Source organism: Macaca nemestrina, chromosome 17 (genome assembly GCF_043159975.1).
Source record: "Macaca nemestrina isolate mMacNem1 chromosome 17, mMacNem.hap1, whole genome shotgun sequence".
Taxonomy (NCBI): Eukaryota; Metazoa; Chordata; class Mammalia; order Primates; family Cercopithecidae; genus Macaca; species Macaca nemestrina.
Window position 1 is genome coordinate 12,304,216 of NC_092141.1, and position 17,816 is coordinate 12,322,031.

Consider the following 17,816-nt stretch of genomic DNA (forward strand, 5'->3'; position numbering starts at 1 on the left):
TTGATGTTAATCTATAATTTTATTATTTTTATAATTTCTGAACATGATTCTTTCCTCTCTCTCCATTGCAGTGGGAACTGTCCCTCCCAACACCTCTGTGTTCTATACTGTTCCTGAATAAGAGGTGGGAGGTGGGGTACTTAATGTTTTCTGGCAGTCTCTTAGAAATGTGCAAAGAAATTGTTGTGCTGCTTGGTTAGGAATATATCCCTGGTCTGCAGTAGATGGAGGAGCGCTTTATCAGCTTAGGAATAGACAAAAAGAGCCCTCTGTTTCCTCATTTTTAGGTTTTCTTCCACAGGTTTATGCTGCCCTGCATGCTGACTCGTGGGTTGGAGAGTCAGGTAGAACTTTTTGTTTTTAATGTATAGAAAGTGCAGTTAAAGGACAGAGTCCCAGTCTAGGATTTTGGAGACCTGGATTCTTGTCTGTGCACTACTCCTATACTGGTATTCACTTTATCCAGTTCTGGACTATTTCCCATCTTTATGAATGAGGACACTGTGGTATGGGGATGCTCGTGAGTGAAGAGGGATGTTCTTGCATTGAATGCCTAGATTCCATACAATTTTGAAACGGTGATTAAAAGTATGTATAAAGCTACGTATAATTATTCATATGAAGCTGTTACAACTCATTATCATTTTCTTTATATTTGCGTATGGGGGTTAATTTTTACTGCCTAAGAACTTCGTTGCATAACTCCCAACATTGTTAGTAAATGCTCATGGTTAAATTGCCCTGTCTCCTTTAAAGGATTTCTGAGTGCTGTTTGTTAAACTTTCTGTGATAAAAGTAATTCTTGTGAAGTGTAAGGAAAGATGGTAATTTTCATATCTGGTATTTGTGAAGCTTGCTTGGTAATTCTTAGTCTCATGGTAGAGGTTTTTCTCTACCATGAGACTAAAAATTATTGTTTTTTTGACAAAAGTATTTTGGTTTTTTGACGTCTTTTGTCATTCTTTTCCAGAGAATTCGGTCAACAGTGGATGAAAAAGAACAAAAACAACTTCTTATGGATTTGGATGTAGTAATGCGGAGTAGTGATTGCCCATACATCGTTCAGTTTTATGGTGCACTCTTCAGAGAGGTAGGAATAAATTGGGTTTTAGCTGACTAATGAATATCTAATTGGGACAAATGAAGATGGCAGGATTTGATTCTATTCTTAAATGCAATATATTAGTAACAAGTTAATATCTCAGTATCTTAGTATGTAACCATGATAACGTACATATTAACTTCTGACTGTTTTTGGGGTGGTGGGTAAGGGGTGAATCGCATACGTGTGTGTGTGTGTGTTTGTGTGTGTATTTTAGTATTTGTGGCTGTCATTTGTAAATCTCATACAAATATTTTATGTTCTTTAAGAACCTGAAAAATCAGCTGACTTCTAAATATCAGCGCTTTTGCTACAGTTTTAGATTTTCATTGGGCCTTGAGCAATGCCCCCCCGCCCAACTTTATATTTTACCTTTTATTCATCTGTCATCAAGTGTATATCTGCATTTAATATAAACACTTATGTGTCCCTGCCCATAATCCTGAAGTATACCCATCAGACATGGAAATGAACAATTACAATGTAAATTATTTTTTTCTAATTCTTTTATCCAGATTTTTGTGTAGAAACTAAAGCTCTTAATTTCTTGGTCTCATAATCCTGTTTCCTCTGGTTATTTTGTGTCCCAACTTGGGTTATCATTTCTGCTTCCAGCTCTCAATCCACTTACTCATTTCCAGTCATCCAGCTGCCTAAAATGTGGAAGTGAGTTTGGGCTAGGAGTAGAACTGGAGCTGTAAATGAAGCAATACATTATGGTGTCCTAGACTGCCATCAAAAATTGTGATACTTAGTAGGACTTGAACTGAACTGCTAAGCATTTCAAATACTGTTTTAAAAAAGTACCTTTCTCATTTTGCAAATGTTAGTATGAATAGCTGGGTTGTTATAAACTGGTAAGAAAAACCCTACTCTCTTTTTGGGATGGGATTATAGAGTGTATCCTTGGGGTTTGTATTGTTACTGGCTTTAAAATTAATATATATTTTTGAAACAGGGCTGAATGTAGCACTGAATAGAAATATATGAAATCTTACAATTGGAAAAGATGTTAGAGGTTAGTTAATTCTAAACCTAATTCTGAAATTTTTATTTGTTTTTCTGTACTCTTACTAGGTAACTAGTAACAACACATTCTACTTCATGAGAGATTCCCATTTCTTTGCTGAATCACTAATTGTTAGTTCTAGACTCATGTAGTTTCTTTCTATTCCTGTCTTTTTACTTTTTAATGATGAGAATATTCATTTTTATGACCAGATATACTGAATTTATTAATTTTCTTCCATCATTTCACATCAGATTCCATTACATCAGTATACAGTCATGTATTCATGTGCATGACTATAACTTGGACCTAAATATTATGTAATGTTATTCTAAATGTTTGGAACTTTCTTCATGTTGCACAAGAATCTTACCATCTCCTCCTCCCTTTATTCCCAAACTGTGAACTTTTCTTCACAATCATTGAATCATCACACCATATGCAGAACAATAATTAATTAGGGACTAAATTAGATATTCTCTCCTAACTAGATTCTGTGGTTAGTTTTTTCAGTGCTGTATTCATTTTCACTATAGACTTTCCCCAGCTCTACCTGAACCCTAAATCACCTCCATAGTGCTGGAATATACCAATTTATTTCACTCGTTCATTTATTTAATCATTCAAGTACCATTTACATACCTAGCCTCGGGCTAGATAGTGTGGGAGTCTGACTATATGAAAAGAAAGCCGAGTAAGTCGTATTTGTGATTGACAAAGGTGTGGAAACAAAGCACAGAAGCTTGGAGTAGTGTCTGAGCAATATTCTAATGGTTTTGTTATCATGGATAGCTGAGTCACATTTGGTTTTATGTCTCAGAAGGATTGAAGGGAGTTGACATATGCAGCTGTAAACACTAACATCTGTTGAATGCTTTGTAGTTTTCACATATATTTTCTTCCCAATAATCTTCGGGATTTGGTGGTATTATCCCCTTTTTTCAGATAGGAAAATGAAATCTAGTGTATTTGACAAAAGTTACACAGCCAACAAGTGGCAGAGATGGGATTCCAGAGACAGAAATCTCGCTGTTCCTTCTATTTTATTACAAGTGGTCCAGAGATGAAGAGATATATATAGATATAGATATATATGCTTTTTAAATAAGATTTTTGATATGATAAGATGCGTGATAAGTTGAAGGCTTAGGAACTACACAGTTAAGCTGTACAAAGACCCGGAATGCCTAAGTAGATGAAACATGAACTTTCCCCCCAAATTAGAATGCAATCTGTAATAGGTACTTTCTGAATAATAAAAGATTAAGTTTCAAGAAAGCAGAAAGTAACAACTTTTACAATAGTATATTTTACAATAAAAATATAGTTTTTCAATAGTTTTACAATAAAAGTGTAGTTTTACAAGAAAAGTGTTACTTTTATTATTTACCTTTAAAGAGTGAATAGTAGAAGTGTATTTCCCCAAGTTACAAAGGTTAAAAATATTAAAATGGTCAGGCACTGTGGCTTAAGCCTGTAATCCCAGCACTTTGGGAGGCCAAGGTCGGTGGATCACGAAGTCAGGAGCCCGAGACCAGCCTGGCCAATATGGTGACACCCTGTCTCTATTAAAAATACAAAAATTAGCCAGGCGTGGTGGTGCATGCCTGTAGTCCCAGCTACTCGGGAGGCTGAGGCAGAAGAATCACTTGAACCTGGGAGGTGGAGGTTGCAGTGAGCCAAGATCTCGCCACTGCACTCCAGTCTGGGCAAGAGAGCGAGACTCCATCTCAAAAAAAAAAAATAATATATATACACACACACACACACACACACACACACACATATATAAAAGAGATTTAATAAGAGTTTAAAGAAACATTTTTCTTTTGCAGTTGATGAGTTACATGTATCTTTTTTGGTGACATGACCTTCAGTTCCAATAATAGACCAAAAAAAATCTGAGTTCATGAAAGGAAATAGTAGAAATGAATGTATGTAGTCAGGACTTTTTACCTTACCTTACTAGCACTGTGAGAGAGACAGTGCTTTCGATTCCTGTTACTGTGAGACACTCTCCAGGGATTTCATTTCGCCTAACTTATACAACCACTGGACTTCAGCTCTTGGTTTGGTTCAGTCAGCCATCCATCGAGGAGCTTATGAGATGTTCCTTTTCTCATTCTTGCAGCAACTATTTATTTATTTTAATTTAAATGTTATTTAAATTTAAGGGATACAAGTGCAGTTTTTTTATATGGATATATATATATATATATATATATTTTTTTTTTTTTTTTGAGACGGAGTCTCGCTGTGTCTCCCAGGCTGGAGTGCAGTGGCGCGATCTCGGCTCACTGCAAGCTCCGCCCCCTGGGTTCACGCCATTCTCCCGACTCAGCCTCCCAAGTAGCTGGGACTACAGGCGCCCGCTACCACGCCCGGCTAATTTTTTTGTATTTTTAGTAGAGACGGGGTTTCACCGTGTTAGCCAGGATAGTCTCGATCTCCTGACCTCGTGATCCACCCGCCTCGGCCTCCCAAAGTGCTGGGATTACAGGCTTGAGCCACCGCGCCCGGCCTTATATGGATATATTGAGCAGTGGTACAGTTTGGGTTTTTAGTGTATCTGTCACGCAAACAATGTAAATTGTGCCCATCAAGTAATTTTCGATCATCCACCCTTTTCAACTCCTCCCTCCCTTCTGTGTCTCTAAGGTCTCCAGTTCTGTATTCTGTCCATGCGTGCACATGATTTAGCTCCCATTTATAAGCGAGAACATGTGGTATTTGTCTTTCTGTTTCTAGGTGGTTTCACTAAAAATGGCCTCCAGTGTATCCGTGTTGCCACAAAAAAAAAAAAAAAAAAAAAAAAAAACATGATTTCATTCTTTTTTTAATGGCTGTCAGTATTCTATTGTGTATGTATGTCACATTTTAAGGACATTTAGGTTGATTGCATGACTTTGCTATTTTACATAGTACTGCAATAAGCATACCAGTGCAGATATCTTTTCGATATAATGATTTATTTTTCTTTGGGTAGATACCCAGTAGTAGGATTGCTGGATCAAATGGTAGTTCCACTGTTTAGAGATTAATCTTGCTGTTGGGTAATATTGAGCTTCTGAAAGTTCCGTCACTTATTCAGAGCAGTGAATAATACTTAATACTGAAGTTGGTAATTCTGTGTTGCCATTGTCTTCAACCATGCATAGTTCTTTCTAGGATGGAACCAAACTCAAAAAAAAGTCCAAAGTACAGCTTGGATTTGGTTTAGATAAGTTATTAGGTCACTCAATTGCACATGTTCCTAAGAGTCATTTTCAGGCTTTGTAGGTAGGTGGAAAAAAGAGCTTGATATTAATTGAATAATGGAAGTAACTGCTAGCCTATATTTTACAAAAAAGACCTAGCATTTATCTTAACAGTGCTGAAACCTAGTATCACTTAAAAATTTTTCTGATGCATAAAATTTGAGAATTTCATAGCAGGTAAACTCTTAAAACATCTTTTGAGATTGGGCAATAAATTCTAGTGCAGAAAGCACTGTTCTTGAGTAACTTCTAAATGTAGAAGTTCATCAGATTATAGAAGGCAGTGATGCTGGCTAAAGCGAGTTATCTCCCCCTTTTTTATCCTTACTTCCACCCCTCTTCTCCTTTCCCTCTTCTTTCTCCTTGCAAGTTTTAAATGCAGCTTATGGAGGTAAAATTGACATCTGATAAACTTCCCATATGTAAAGTGTACAGTTTGATATGTTTGAACAAACATATACGCCTGTAGAATTATCACCAAAATCAAGGTAATGAATGTACCCATCACTCACAAGTTTCCTTATACCACGTAGGTAATGCCTGCCACCTCTCTGCTGTCCCCATCCTCAGATAACCACTGACCTGCTTTATGCCTTTATAGATTAATTTGTATTTTCTAGATTTTTATATAAATGGGATCTTACAGTATGTACTTCTCTTTTTCAGTTTGTCGTCTTTCATTCAGTATAATTATCTTGCATTTATCAGTAGTTTATTTCTTTTTATTGCCGAGTACTATATGTAATGTTCCATTATGCAGACATATCAGTTTGTTACTCATTTACCTGTTGATGGCCTTTTGGATTATTTTCAGTTTTTGTCTATTACAAATAAAGTTGCTTTGAGCATTTATGTACAATTGTTTGTATAGACATAAGCTTTTATTTTCCTGGGGTAATTACATGGGGGTGGAATGGCTGGATCATATTGCAGGTGTATGTTTAACTTTTTAAAAAATGGACAAACTTTTTTCTAAGGTAGTTGTACCATTTTATGCTTCCATCAGTAGTTTTTGAGAGTTCTGTTTCTTCCATGTCTTTTCCGGCACTTAGTATGATCTGTCGTGTTAATCTTTAGCCATTCTAGTAAATGTATGTTGTAATCTCTTTGTATTTTTAATTTGCATGTTTCTGATGACTAACAGTGTTGAATGTCTTTTCATGTGCTTATTTACCAACTGTATATCTTCTTTGATGAAGATCCTGTTAAAACCTGTTGTACATTTTTATTTAAATTGGGTTTTTTTGTTATTCAGTTTTGGGAGGTTTTTAAAAATATATTTTGAATACAAGTTTATTATCAGACCTATGATTTGCAGATACTGCCTCCTGTCTGTGCTTATCTTTATATATATATATATATATATATGTTCTTAACAGTGTTTTTGGAGAGCAAAAGTTTTTAATGTGGGCCATTAAAATTTTTGATATGGGCCAATTTTTAAATTTATCTATTGTACTTTTTATGTTGTATGTAAGAGCTCTTGTCTAACTCAAGCTCACTTAAGATTATTTCTTATGTTTTCTCCTAGCAGTTTTATAGTTTTAGGTATCACATTTATGCTTACCCATTTGGAGTTAGTTTTTATATATATCGAGAGTTATATAGTGATGAGGTTTTTTTTGCATGTGGATATCCTTTGCACCTTTATCAGATATCAGTTGTCCATATAGATATGGGTCTATTTCTGGACTGCTCTGTTCTGTTGATCTGTTGTTTGTCTGTCTTTGCACTAATCTCACATGGCCTTCGACTACTCCAGCTTTGTAGAAAGTCTTCAGATTTGAGAGTGTTGGTCCTTAAACTTTGTTCTTTGAAAAGTTGTTTCAGCTCTTTCATATCCTTTCTATTTTCATGTGGATTTTAGAATCTTCTTGTCGATTTCTACCAAAAAAGACCTGGAAAAAAACAGCAAAAAAAAAAAAAAAAAAAAAACCACCTGCTGGGATTTTTGATTGGGATTTTGCTAAATTTGTAGGTCTACTGGGGGAGCATTGATATCTTAACAATATTAAGTCTATTGACCCTTTTCTGTGGCATCTCACTTTATTATTTTACATCTTCTTTAATTTTTCTCAGCAATATTTTATGGTTTTTACTGTATGTCTTTCATCTTTTTACTAGAGTTGCCTTTAAGTGTTTATTTGTAATGCTGTAATATATATTCTTAATTTTCTCTTGTGACTAATATGCACAAATATCGTTTGATTTTTTATATTGATCTTGTGTGCAACAGCCTTGCGAAACTCAAATTCCAGTTGCTTTTTTAGCTCCCTTCAGATTTACTACATAGATCATCATTTTGTCTGTGAATAGAGAGTTACTTCTTTCTTCCCCAGTTAGTTCCTTTATTTATTTTTGTCTTGCCTCATTGCACTGGCTAGAACCTTCAGTATGCTGTTGAATAGGTACGGTGAGAGTAGACATCCTTGTGTTTTTTTCTGATCCTAGAGAGAAAGCATTCATGTTTTCATCATTAAATATGATATTAGCTGTGGGGTTTTCATAATTTTTTTTAAAATCAAGTTAAAGAAGTCTCCTTTTACTCATAGTATGCTGAGAGATTTTGTCAGGAATGGATGTTAGACTTTTGTCAGATTCTTTTTCCAGATCCTTGAGATGTTTTTGAGATGTATGGTTTGTTGGTTGTTTTAATAATGGTAAGTTATATGGATTGATTTCTGATATTAAGCATAGCTTTTATTTCTGGGAGAAATTCAGTTGGCGTTATGACGTATTCTCTTTTTTATCTGTCATTGGATTCAATTTGCTAAATTACTAACATTTCGCTAATTTGCTAAAATTCATTTAAAATTTTTATATCTGTGAGAGACATTGATGTATAGTTTTCTTATTTTTGTCTGACTTGTATCAGTGTAATGCTAGCCTCGTAGAATGAGTTGGGAAATATTTCCTCTTCCTGAGTTTTTTGGGAGAATTTATATCTAATTGGTATTTTTTTTTTTTTGTAAATATTTGATGGAATTTACCAGTGAAGCCACTTGAACTTAGCAATGTCTTTGTGAGAATATTTTTGACTGAATATCCAGTTTCTTTCAAATATAGAGTTATATTCAAGTTACATATTTCTTGTTGAGTGATCTTTGGTATTTGTTTCTTTGAAGAAATTTATCCCTTTCATCTAAATTATCAAATTTATTGGAATAAAATTATTCATAATATTTCTTTTTTATTATTTTAATATTGGTAGAGTCTGTAGTGTGTTACTTCTGTCTTCCCTGTCCCTCCCTCCCTGCCACTTGTTTCTGATACCGATAATTTTTTTTTTTTTTTTTTTTTTTTTTTTTTTGAGACGGAGTCTCGCTGTGTCTCCCAGGCTGGAGTGCAGTGGCGTGATCTCGGCTCACTGCAAGCTCCGCCTCCCGGGTTCACGCCATTCTCCCACCTCAGCCTCCCAAGTAGCTGAGACTACAGGCGCCCGCTACCACGCCCGGCTAGTTTTTTGTATTTTTAGTAGAGACGGGGTTTCACCATGTTAGCCAGGATAGTCTCGATCTCCTGACCTCGTGATCCACCCGCCTCGGCCTCCCAAAGTGCTGGGATTACAGGCTTGAGCCACCGCGCCCGGCCTGATACCGATAATTTATGTCTTATTTTTTTCTTCCCAATTAGTCCAGCTAGAGGTTTATCAATTTTATTGACCATCTCGATGAACCAGCTAGCTCTCAGTTAAATGATTTTCTTTTCTTACCTTTTTTTTTTAAAGTCAAGGTCTTGCTCTGTGGCCCAGGCTGGAGTGGTGCAGTGGTCTCATCCTAGCTCAACCCAACCTTGAACTCCTGGGCTCAAGGGATCTTCCCACATCAGTCTCCTGAGTAGCTGGGACTACAGGCATGCACTACCACCACCCTGCTAATTAATTTTTTTTTTTTTTTTTTTTTTTTGTGGAGGTGGGGTCTCACTTTGTTGATCAGGCTAGACTCAAACTCCTGGCCTCAAGCCTTTCTCCCACCTTGGCCCCCTAAAGCACTGGAATTACAGGCATGAACCATTGCATCCAGCCTCAGTTACATGATTTTCTGTATTGCTTTTCTATTACTATTATTATTTTTTGATGGGGGGATTCATTCTGATTGTGGTTTCTTACTTTCTTTTACTTATTTTTGCTTGATTTCCTTTTTTTTTATTTGTTTGTTAAGGTGGTCCATGTTCTTTTTAAACTGTGAAATAGTTTAAACATAGACTAAATTACAGAGGAGGAATAGCTACCCAAATCCTATATTGGCATATTTATTCTTTATATGTCTTTAAATATTATAAATGCACTTAAAGCCCTCATCACATTTCCCTTTCCAAATCTCATCACTACTCTGAGTGTTTCCTTTAACTTGCTTGTTGGTTTAGGTCATCCATATGGGCATTTTCCCCTACATTTTACATAATATTGCTTTCTGTATTTTCACAGTTTAAGTAAATGGAATGCTAAATGCATTCTCTATTATACATTTTATTCAACAGTTTTATTCAACATAGTTTTCAAGATTTATGTAAATATAGATTCATAATATATAGATTTAATTTATTTTAACTATGTAGTATTCTAATGATTAAATACACCCTATTTTGTTTTATTTTTAGAAATAATCCTAACATAGATTGCTTCTAATTTTTTACAATTATAAACAGCACAAAAATGAAGAATTGTTTTGCATGTCTCCTTGACAACTTAGGTTACAGATTATTCAGCGTATGTCCCTGGAAATACAATTGCTAAATTTAATGATACCCATATCTCCAGCTGGAGTACTGACTTACATTTCCACCAAAGTTTCTGTATTGAGAATTGTATTTGGTATCAGTCATTCCTGACTGTTAGTAGCTTATGGTTTCAGTTGTTATGGTTACCTCTTGGTCCACGTTGGCTCCTAGAGTTCAGCTATCATGTCCACACGAAGGGGGAAAAAAAAGGGAAGAACGAAAAGGATTTTCCTGGAGTCATGAACCAATGATTTTGTGTTGATACCTCTGTGGCTGCCTTTCTTTACATTTAAAGACCAGGAAATGTAGATTTTAGCTAGGTATATTGTGCAGAGGAAAGGGGGAATGTTTATTGAGTATGCCATCAGCATTTACTGTCACAGATCTTTTACCTGGTCTGTACTAACATTTGATAATAAACGTTTAATTTTTGGCAGTTTGAAGTGGTATCTCACTTTTAAAATTGCATTTCCTTGATTGGTGAGGTTCAGAATTTTTTACATATATTTAGGCTTTTTTTTTTTTAATTGCCTTTGATATAATTCTACTAAGTTTTATCTTTCCCTAATTAATTTAGCATAACTGTTTATTATTCAGGATACTGATCTTTTGTTTCTTTACATCCAAATAGATGCTTTTGTCTCTCATTTTTAAACTTTTGGTGTGTTCTCCTTGTTTATACAGAAGTATTCATTATAATGGGGTTAAATTTAACAGGTCTTATCCTTTGTGATTTGTTGTTTTTATGTGTGTTCTTGGGAAAAATTTTTTTCCGACATAAAAGTCATGGAGAACTCTTAGAAAAAAAAAACTTTTGCTTTTTTGCAAAATCCATTTGGGAGTTTTTGTATATATATTTGTGAATGATTTGATGTCAGAATTTAATTTTTTTCTATATGGAAGGTAAGTTGTCCCAGCGGCATTCATTGAATAATACATTCTTTTACTATGATTTGCTGTAACTTTTGTCATATATCATATTTCTGTATGTGCATGAACTTTTGCATCTGTTTCTTTGGTATATTTACCTTTTATTTCTGACTGCTTCATAAAAAGTCTTTGTGTAGTAGGTCAGTATCTCTTCTTTAAAATCATCTTAGTTATTCTTGGCTCTCCTTTAATGTAAGCTTTAGGGTCAGTTTGTTCAGGTCCTTGAAAATTTTGATTAGAATTTAACTGAATTCTTAGATTAATTTGGGAGAATTTGACATGCTTCTCATCTTGAGTCTTCACATTTGTAATCATGGTCTGCCACTCCATTTGTTCAGGTTGTTGTTATGTCCTTTAGTAACATTTTATATTTGTTTTCATAAAGGTTCTGCCTATTTTATTAGATATATTTCCTGGTGACTTAGTTTATATTTTTATTGAGAATGATATCTTTTTAAATTTATTTTCTAATTAGTTATTATTGGTATATGTTATTGGTTATAAATGAATCTTTAGGAACCCTTATGTTACCTTAGTAGTTGAGTTTTTCATCATTCTCTAGCTTTTTTCCCCCAATAAACCCACATTTATTAACTTCTGCATTTCAGACCTGTGGTCATCCTGTTTTCTGCTTGAGCATGACAGTTCATGCTGCTGTCACTACTTTTTCAGACAGCTCAGGGCATTTCATTTTTTAAATTCAGCTCATTACCATTGTCTTGTTCTCTGTATGACCAAAAGGAACTGTCAGAGAGGTAAGAAGGTTACATTAGGTTATGTTCCTTAGAAATTACAAAGAGGTCTCTCTCTCTCGAGCTCATTGCTCTTTTCTGTCCCCACTTCTCACCTTCAGTTCTGAGTTTACTTCTTACCTTTATTCTCCCACTCCCATGCCCATCTTTCTCTTTTGTTTGCCCGTATTTCCCTTCCTTCTCCCTTCCATTTGGTAACTATAGTTTTTACCACCTGCCAGGCACTTTAGTTTGTGCTTTGCATATGTTAACTCATTTGCCCTTTATCACAGTCCACTGAGGATGGTGGGGCAGTCTCATTTCATAGATGAGGACGTGAGGAGACCCAAGCTTATAAAAGTAGAAAGTAGGAGAGCTTGGATAATGTCAGGCGTTTCAGACTCCTAATGTCATTTTTTTTATTGTTGTTGTTGTTTTCACTTTGCTGTATTATTGAGGTTCGTTCTTTCTACTGTTTTTATAAGTGGATGAAGTAAATGTGCTGTATGTCTCTAATAAAAATTTTTAGTAAACCTACTTAGATAGTGTCTCTAAAATAAAGCTATGTCTATTTTGGGTGGAGGGTGTTACTTGATCTTTCACGATAGCCATTCTCACAGGTCTCTCTAAAGAAAAAGAGGTTTACAGAGAAGAAAGACTTAAATGCAGAAATAATCAGTAAAAGTTTACTATGTCCAATATGCTTTACAAAAACATATTATGTATAGCCATGTATAGCTAGCTATGTGAATGTTCTAGAAAGTGGTCCTGTTGTAAGAGTGCATTGTAAACATTGATAAAAGAAAAACATTAGGGACACTGGATTCTATTCATGGGTAAGTGTATTATTCTGGGCAAGTTATTTTACTTTTAACAGGCATTAATCTCCTATATAATCCAAGGATAGAATTGATTATATAATCATTATATATTTGAAGGATACGAGATTAGTGGGTAGAAAATCTTTGCTGTATTTATAAATAAGCAACAACATACAGAACTGTTTAAGGTAATTTTTAAAAATCATTTTGATAGTATTTTCATTTTTGTAAGGTACTTTGTAGTTCTTGTTCATCTGTGTGTCCTGTACTTTTATTATAATCATGGTATCTGCTTTTATTTTTTATTTTTTCATGACTCACGCATCTCTCTCATGAACTGTATTCATTTTCAGAAATATTGATTTTAGATAATCTCTTTAATGTTGTAGTATTCCCTTTTGTGAGATAGTTCATCGATTTCTAGTTTTGTTTTTTCTTAGTGTAATTTATGGAGCATTTGTTTCAGTTACATTCCCAGACATAGGATGATTCTGTAAAATGGTATCAACACAGTTATTTCTGTTTTATTGTCAAATTGCTGTCAAATTGGTTTAAAACAATCTATAATGCAAGAAATGTTTGAATGATTCAGTTTAATTATAGCCGGCGTCCAGTCATTTAACAAGTATTTATTGAGTCTTTGCTCTGGCAGAGGTTACATTCTAGTGGGGAATATATATGACAAACATAATAAATAAGTAAATTACACTTTACATTAGAGCATGATGATGACTTTACAGAACAGAGCAGGATGGGGGAGTGCCTGGTGGGATGACTTGCGCTTTACATTACTTAAAGTAGGCCTTGCTGAGAAGGTGGCATTTGAACAGGGTCTTGAGGCATGGGATTTACTTTATGTATTTTTGTCTTTTGTGGCTAATTTAAGAAGTTTATGTAGTCTCTTAAGATTACTGTCATCTATTTTCATTGTTAGTAAGAATGAATGGTTTTATACATACTTCCTATTTTTTTTTCTATTTTGGCAAAATTTGAAATTTTTATAAAAGCACAGAAGTTTTCTGTGTAAGCCTGTCCCTGTCCATACAATTAAAGAGTGGGGAAAATTGGCTTTAACTACATTGTTTGTATTTAAATCTGTTGAAGGCTTTAATAAGAAAACAAATATTATTACTAGTTTGAGATTTGAAATAAACAAGAATAAGATTGCTCCTTTCTTAATATTTACATTTTAAGTAAAGGCAAGGTGATATTTAAGATATGTAAGAATAACAGATATTTGTTATTTTATAGGGTGACTGTTGGATCTGTATGGAACTCATGTCTACCTCGTTTGATAAGTTTTACAAATATGTATATAGTGTATTAGATGATGTTATTCCAGAAGAAATTTTAGGCAAAATCACTTTAGCAGTAAGTACCTAGTCTTTAAATTATTCATTGTGTATATAGTTATATAGAGATGCTGCTGGAGTTTTGAATACACATATTTGAATGTCACTCACAGTACCTTCCTGAAAATAATTCATAGTGAATAACCAGAGACAAAGTTACTTCTGTGGGGTAGTTAGCACAATAGTAGTCATAATGGTCTCGATAAATACTGCCAATGTTCTTTCCCTTTGAATCTCAATGAATCATAACAGACTGTTCTGTAAATAAAACTAGAAAAAGCAATTTTCTGTTCATTTTTTCCTGTTGCTTTAACTATTTTTAAATAGGCTATATTAGCACAGTTATCCCGAAATTAATCAGAATCACAGCCGTCTCCTTGAAGCCCCATAATTGAAGCCCTTGGACAAAGTATGTTTACTATGATTTAAGATTTTGGTTATTCAGTCTAAACTATCTAAAATTTTGACTAGCAGTTTCAGGGACCAGTGTTACTACTAAATTTGGTTAATTCACTTTCACCAGAGGACCAAAAAAGAAAATAGGTACTTTTTTACATATGTGTTTATAGTTTTGAAAGTAAATTGGTTGATCACTTTGTTTCTTGCTCTGAATCTTTAAGTCGGCAAATGTATGTACATTTTTTTCCTAAAGGAAAAAGATAATTTACTTTCATAGAGCAAAATTCATAAGATTCTTAGAAACTCCTGAGAATCTGAGCTAATGGCATGTTTTAGGTTAGTTGATATATAAACTAAATCATACAGGAAGTTGTAAAATAGATACTTCGGTTGCATGTAATTTCCCAGCTCTTCCTTACCTGCATACTACCCCTCCAATGTAGTTCACCAAGATATAGATACCCTTTCAAATAATTTCATAAAAAGATTTTATGAAAATCATTTTATTTTTAAAGTTTATGAAAATAATTGTATAAAATGAAGCTAACTTAGACTAGAAACTTATTCATTATTTAGCTGGGTATATGAAATTTTACAATGATTAGTTTAGCCATCTCTCTCCAATATATTAAACCAGTGTTATCTTGAAACTTGTTACTATTCGTAATAATTATAATAATAGAAAAATGACAATAGCTAATGGTTATTAAATGCTTATTTGCATCAAACTGTTTGTGACATTTAATCTTCATAGCAACTCTCTGTGGTAAATAGTGTTACCCCATCTTTATGGATGATAATCTGAAGCATAGACAGATGAAATAATTAATGTGCTTTGAAGTGTATGCAGTTAGAAGTGGCAAATGATTTAAATCCAGGCAGCCTGATCCCAGAACCCTGCTCTTAACCACTCTATGACAGGATGACCATGAAATTAGAAAACAGAAAATTATTTTATATATTGCAATATAAAGAATATATACCATAGAAAATGATTTATTCCATATTTGCGTTAGTCAAGACTTGGTGATCATTTTATATATACTAAGCACACATGTAAAATTATTTTGTGTTTAGTCTTTTCTTGCTAATTAATAAACTAGCAAACACACAAGCATAGCTATTCACAACAAATTTATGTGTTCTACATTTCTCGTACCTAGCAGCTTGACATCAGCAAAGACTTAATCTTACAGCAAATGGTTGGCCTGTTGTTTAGTTCTCCTTTAGTTTGAGGTTGTGTCTCTCTTCCTTCCCTTCCTGAATAAATGTGTAATATTCTGATCATGATCAGTGACCAGGCAACAGGATAAATTCCCACAGTGGTGAACAGAGTTACGCTAGCTCTTCAAAAATCACCTTGAAGGCTTAGCACCCAATGAGGGTGGATAATTGTGAGGAACTGAGAATTTAGAAAACTTTTTATGTACTATTGGACTTAGAAATTGAAATCGATTTTGCTGCAAGTTATTACTCTTAGTTGAAATGGAACCAACTCAGTGATCGTTGTTGTCCTTTTTTTATTTTTGAACATGTTAGAGGCCAGGCACAATGGTTCATGCCTGTAATCCCAGTAGTTTGAGAGGCTGAGGCAGAAGGATTGCTTGAGCCCAGGAATTTGAGATCAGCCTGGGCAACATAGCTAGAACCCTGTCTCTACTAAAAATTTAAAAAGTTAGCCAGGCATGCATCTGTAGTCCCAGCTACTTGGGAGGCAGTGGTGGGAGCGAGACCCAGTCTCAAAACAAAAAGGAAAAAAAAATACAAGGAAATTTTAGGTTGGAGATACAAAAAAAGATAAAATTTTAAATGAATTATTAAATTATAAGTCTAAGTTACTGGGTGGGTGGGTGGGTGGGTTGGTTGGTTGGTTGGTTGGTTTGTTTTAGCCATCAGGGAACAGCATATAAAGACAACTAAGCTTTTAGATCTGAAATTATTCAGTATCTTTGGATAACAAGAAATGACAGAATATTGAAATATTAAGCTTAAAGTGTATGCAAAGGACTACATGGGATATTACTTGTTTTCAACTATTATGCTGTTTGAATAAAAAGAAACAAGGTGCTTATTTCATCTCTTCTTTTCTCCCTAGACTGTGAAAGCACTAAACCACTTAAAAGAAAACTTGAAAATTATTCACAGAGGTGGGTATGGATTGGTATTTGCTTAATAGAAATTAACTTTTTTCTCTTAATTGATGAACAGTTACTGAAAATTACAGTGTCACTGTATAAACTTTCCTAAAATATTCATATTTTTAGCAAAAAATGATTTATGTACTCTAAAGCTCATATTATTACTATTTTTTTCTTTAGGATTCAATAAATTTCAGTCTGTCTTAGTATGTTGGACTTAGAAACTAAAATAGATTTTGCTGCACATTGTTATTACTATTAGTTGAAGAATAATTATGCATTTGCCTGATAGATAATTAATGTTTTTCTGCATACAAATAGGGCATCGAAGTGGTCCTGTGGACATTCAGAGAAGAATCTGAGGGATAGTACTGTCAAGCATTTTAAAGGCACGCTATCCCTGTCTGTTGTTTCTTCTTCACATTAGAGGATGTTTCTAAATTGAGACAAATCTTTTAATTGGTATTATAAGTTGAAATTTCTCTAAAGCATGTTGTATTTGTGTAAACAGTGATCTTGCCCTTATTAGATGCATATTCAAATGAAACATTTGATGTAGTTGAAGGCCAAACCTAGAAAAGTAGTAACCCTGTGGGAATCCCGAATTTAATCCAGCAAATAGATGAAATGCTTGCTTTTCTTATTACCGTGCTAGACTCAGGGTAGTGAGGTGCTGGCTTTGAGGAAACACACTGGGTCAGTACCCCTCAGCAAATTTGTAATGGAAAAACCTAAGACAGTACGTGGCAGTGGGTGATTTAGCCTGACAGTAAACAGGAAGAAAAGTAAAAGGTCAAAATCAAGAGAAGTGAAAAATTTCTAATTCTGGGAGACAATTTCTGGTGGTTAAAGAAATTAGTAATTGGGCCATTTTTTTAAGTTATTTTGTTTGTGGTTGACACTAGACCACTGAAATTAGTGAACCTTGAACATCAGTATATTTTATTTAATTTTGTTTGGCTTAATGCTTGTTAGAAATAATATCATTTTTTCTTTTGGCCTAAAATTATGTAGAGTTAGGTCCCTAGACAAAATTCTTTGTTTCTCTTGTAGTTGTTCTTCTTGTCTTGATTTTTTTCCCTTCTTCGTTAGCTGTGTTTTATAATTGTGAGAGTAGCACCTTTGAGACATTTGTTAGTTACCTTAGGGATACTTAGTGACCGCAGTAAAGCACCAAGGTACTGCCTGGGAAGTAGTGGAATAAAATAAAAAATCTTCAGAAGTAACTTTTGTTTTTCTCTTACTAAATTAAGTGATGAGTTTATAGCTGTCTTTTATCAGTTAGGATCAGTTAGCTTTTTTGTTGGAGTCAGTGCTTTTGATTACAAGTAATAGAAAATTCTGATAACTCTCGTTAA

General features: G+C 34.2%; 1 protein-coding gene across 3 annotated transcripts in view; it reads left to right on the forward strand.

Annotated features, from left to right (window-relative positions):
* LOC105473552 (mitogen-activated protein kinase kinase 4) overlaps nt 1-17,816 on the forward strand; it is a 122,290-nt gene that overhangs the window by 73,210 nt on the left and 31,264 nt on the right. For all 3 annotated transcript variants that reach the window (XM_011727358.2, XM_011727357.2, XM_011727359.2), the window contains 3 exons: nt 971-1,090; nt 13,821-13,940; nt 16,416-16,467. In XM_011727358.2, the coding sequence (XP_011725660.1) occupies nt 971-1,090; nt 13,821-13,940; nt 16,416-16,467 (292 nt within the window). The remainder of the gene's footprint in view (nt 1-970; nt 1,091-13,820; nt 13,941-16,415; nt 16,468-17,816) is intronic.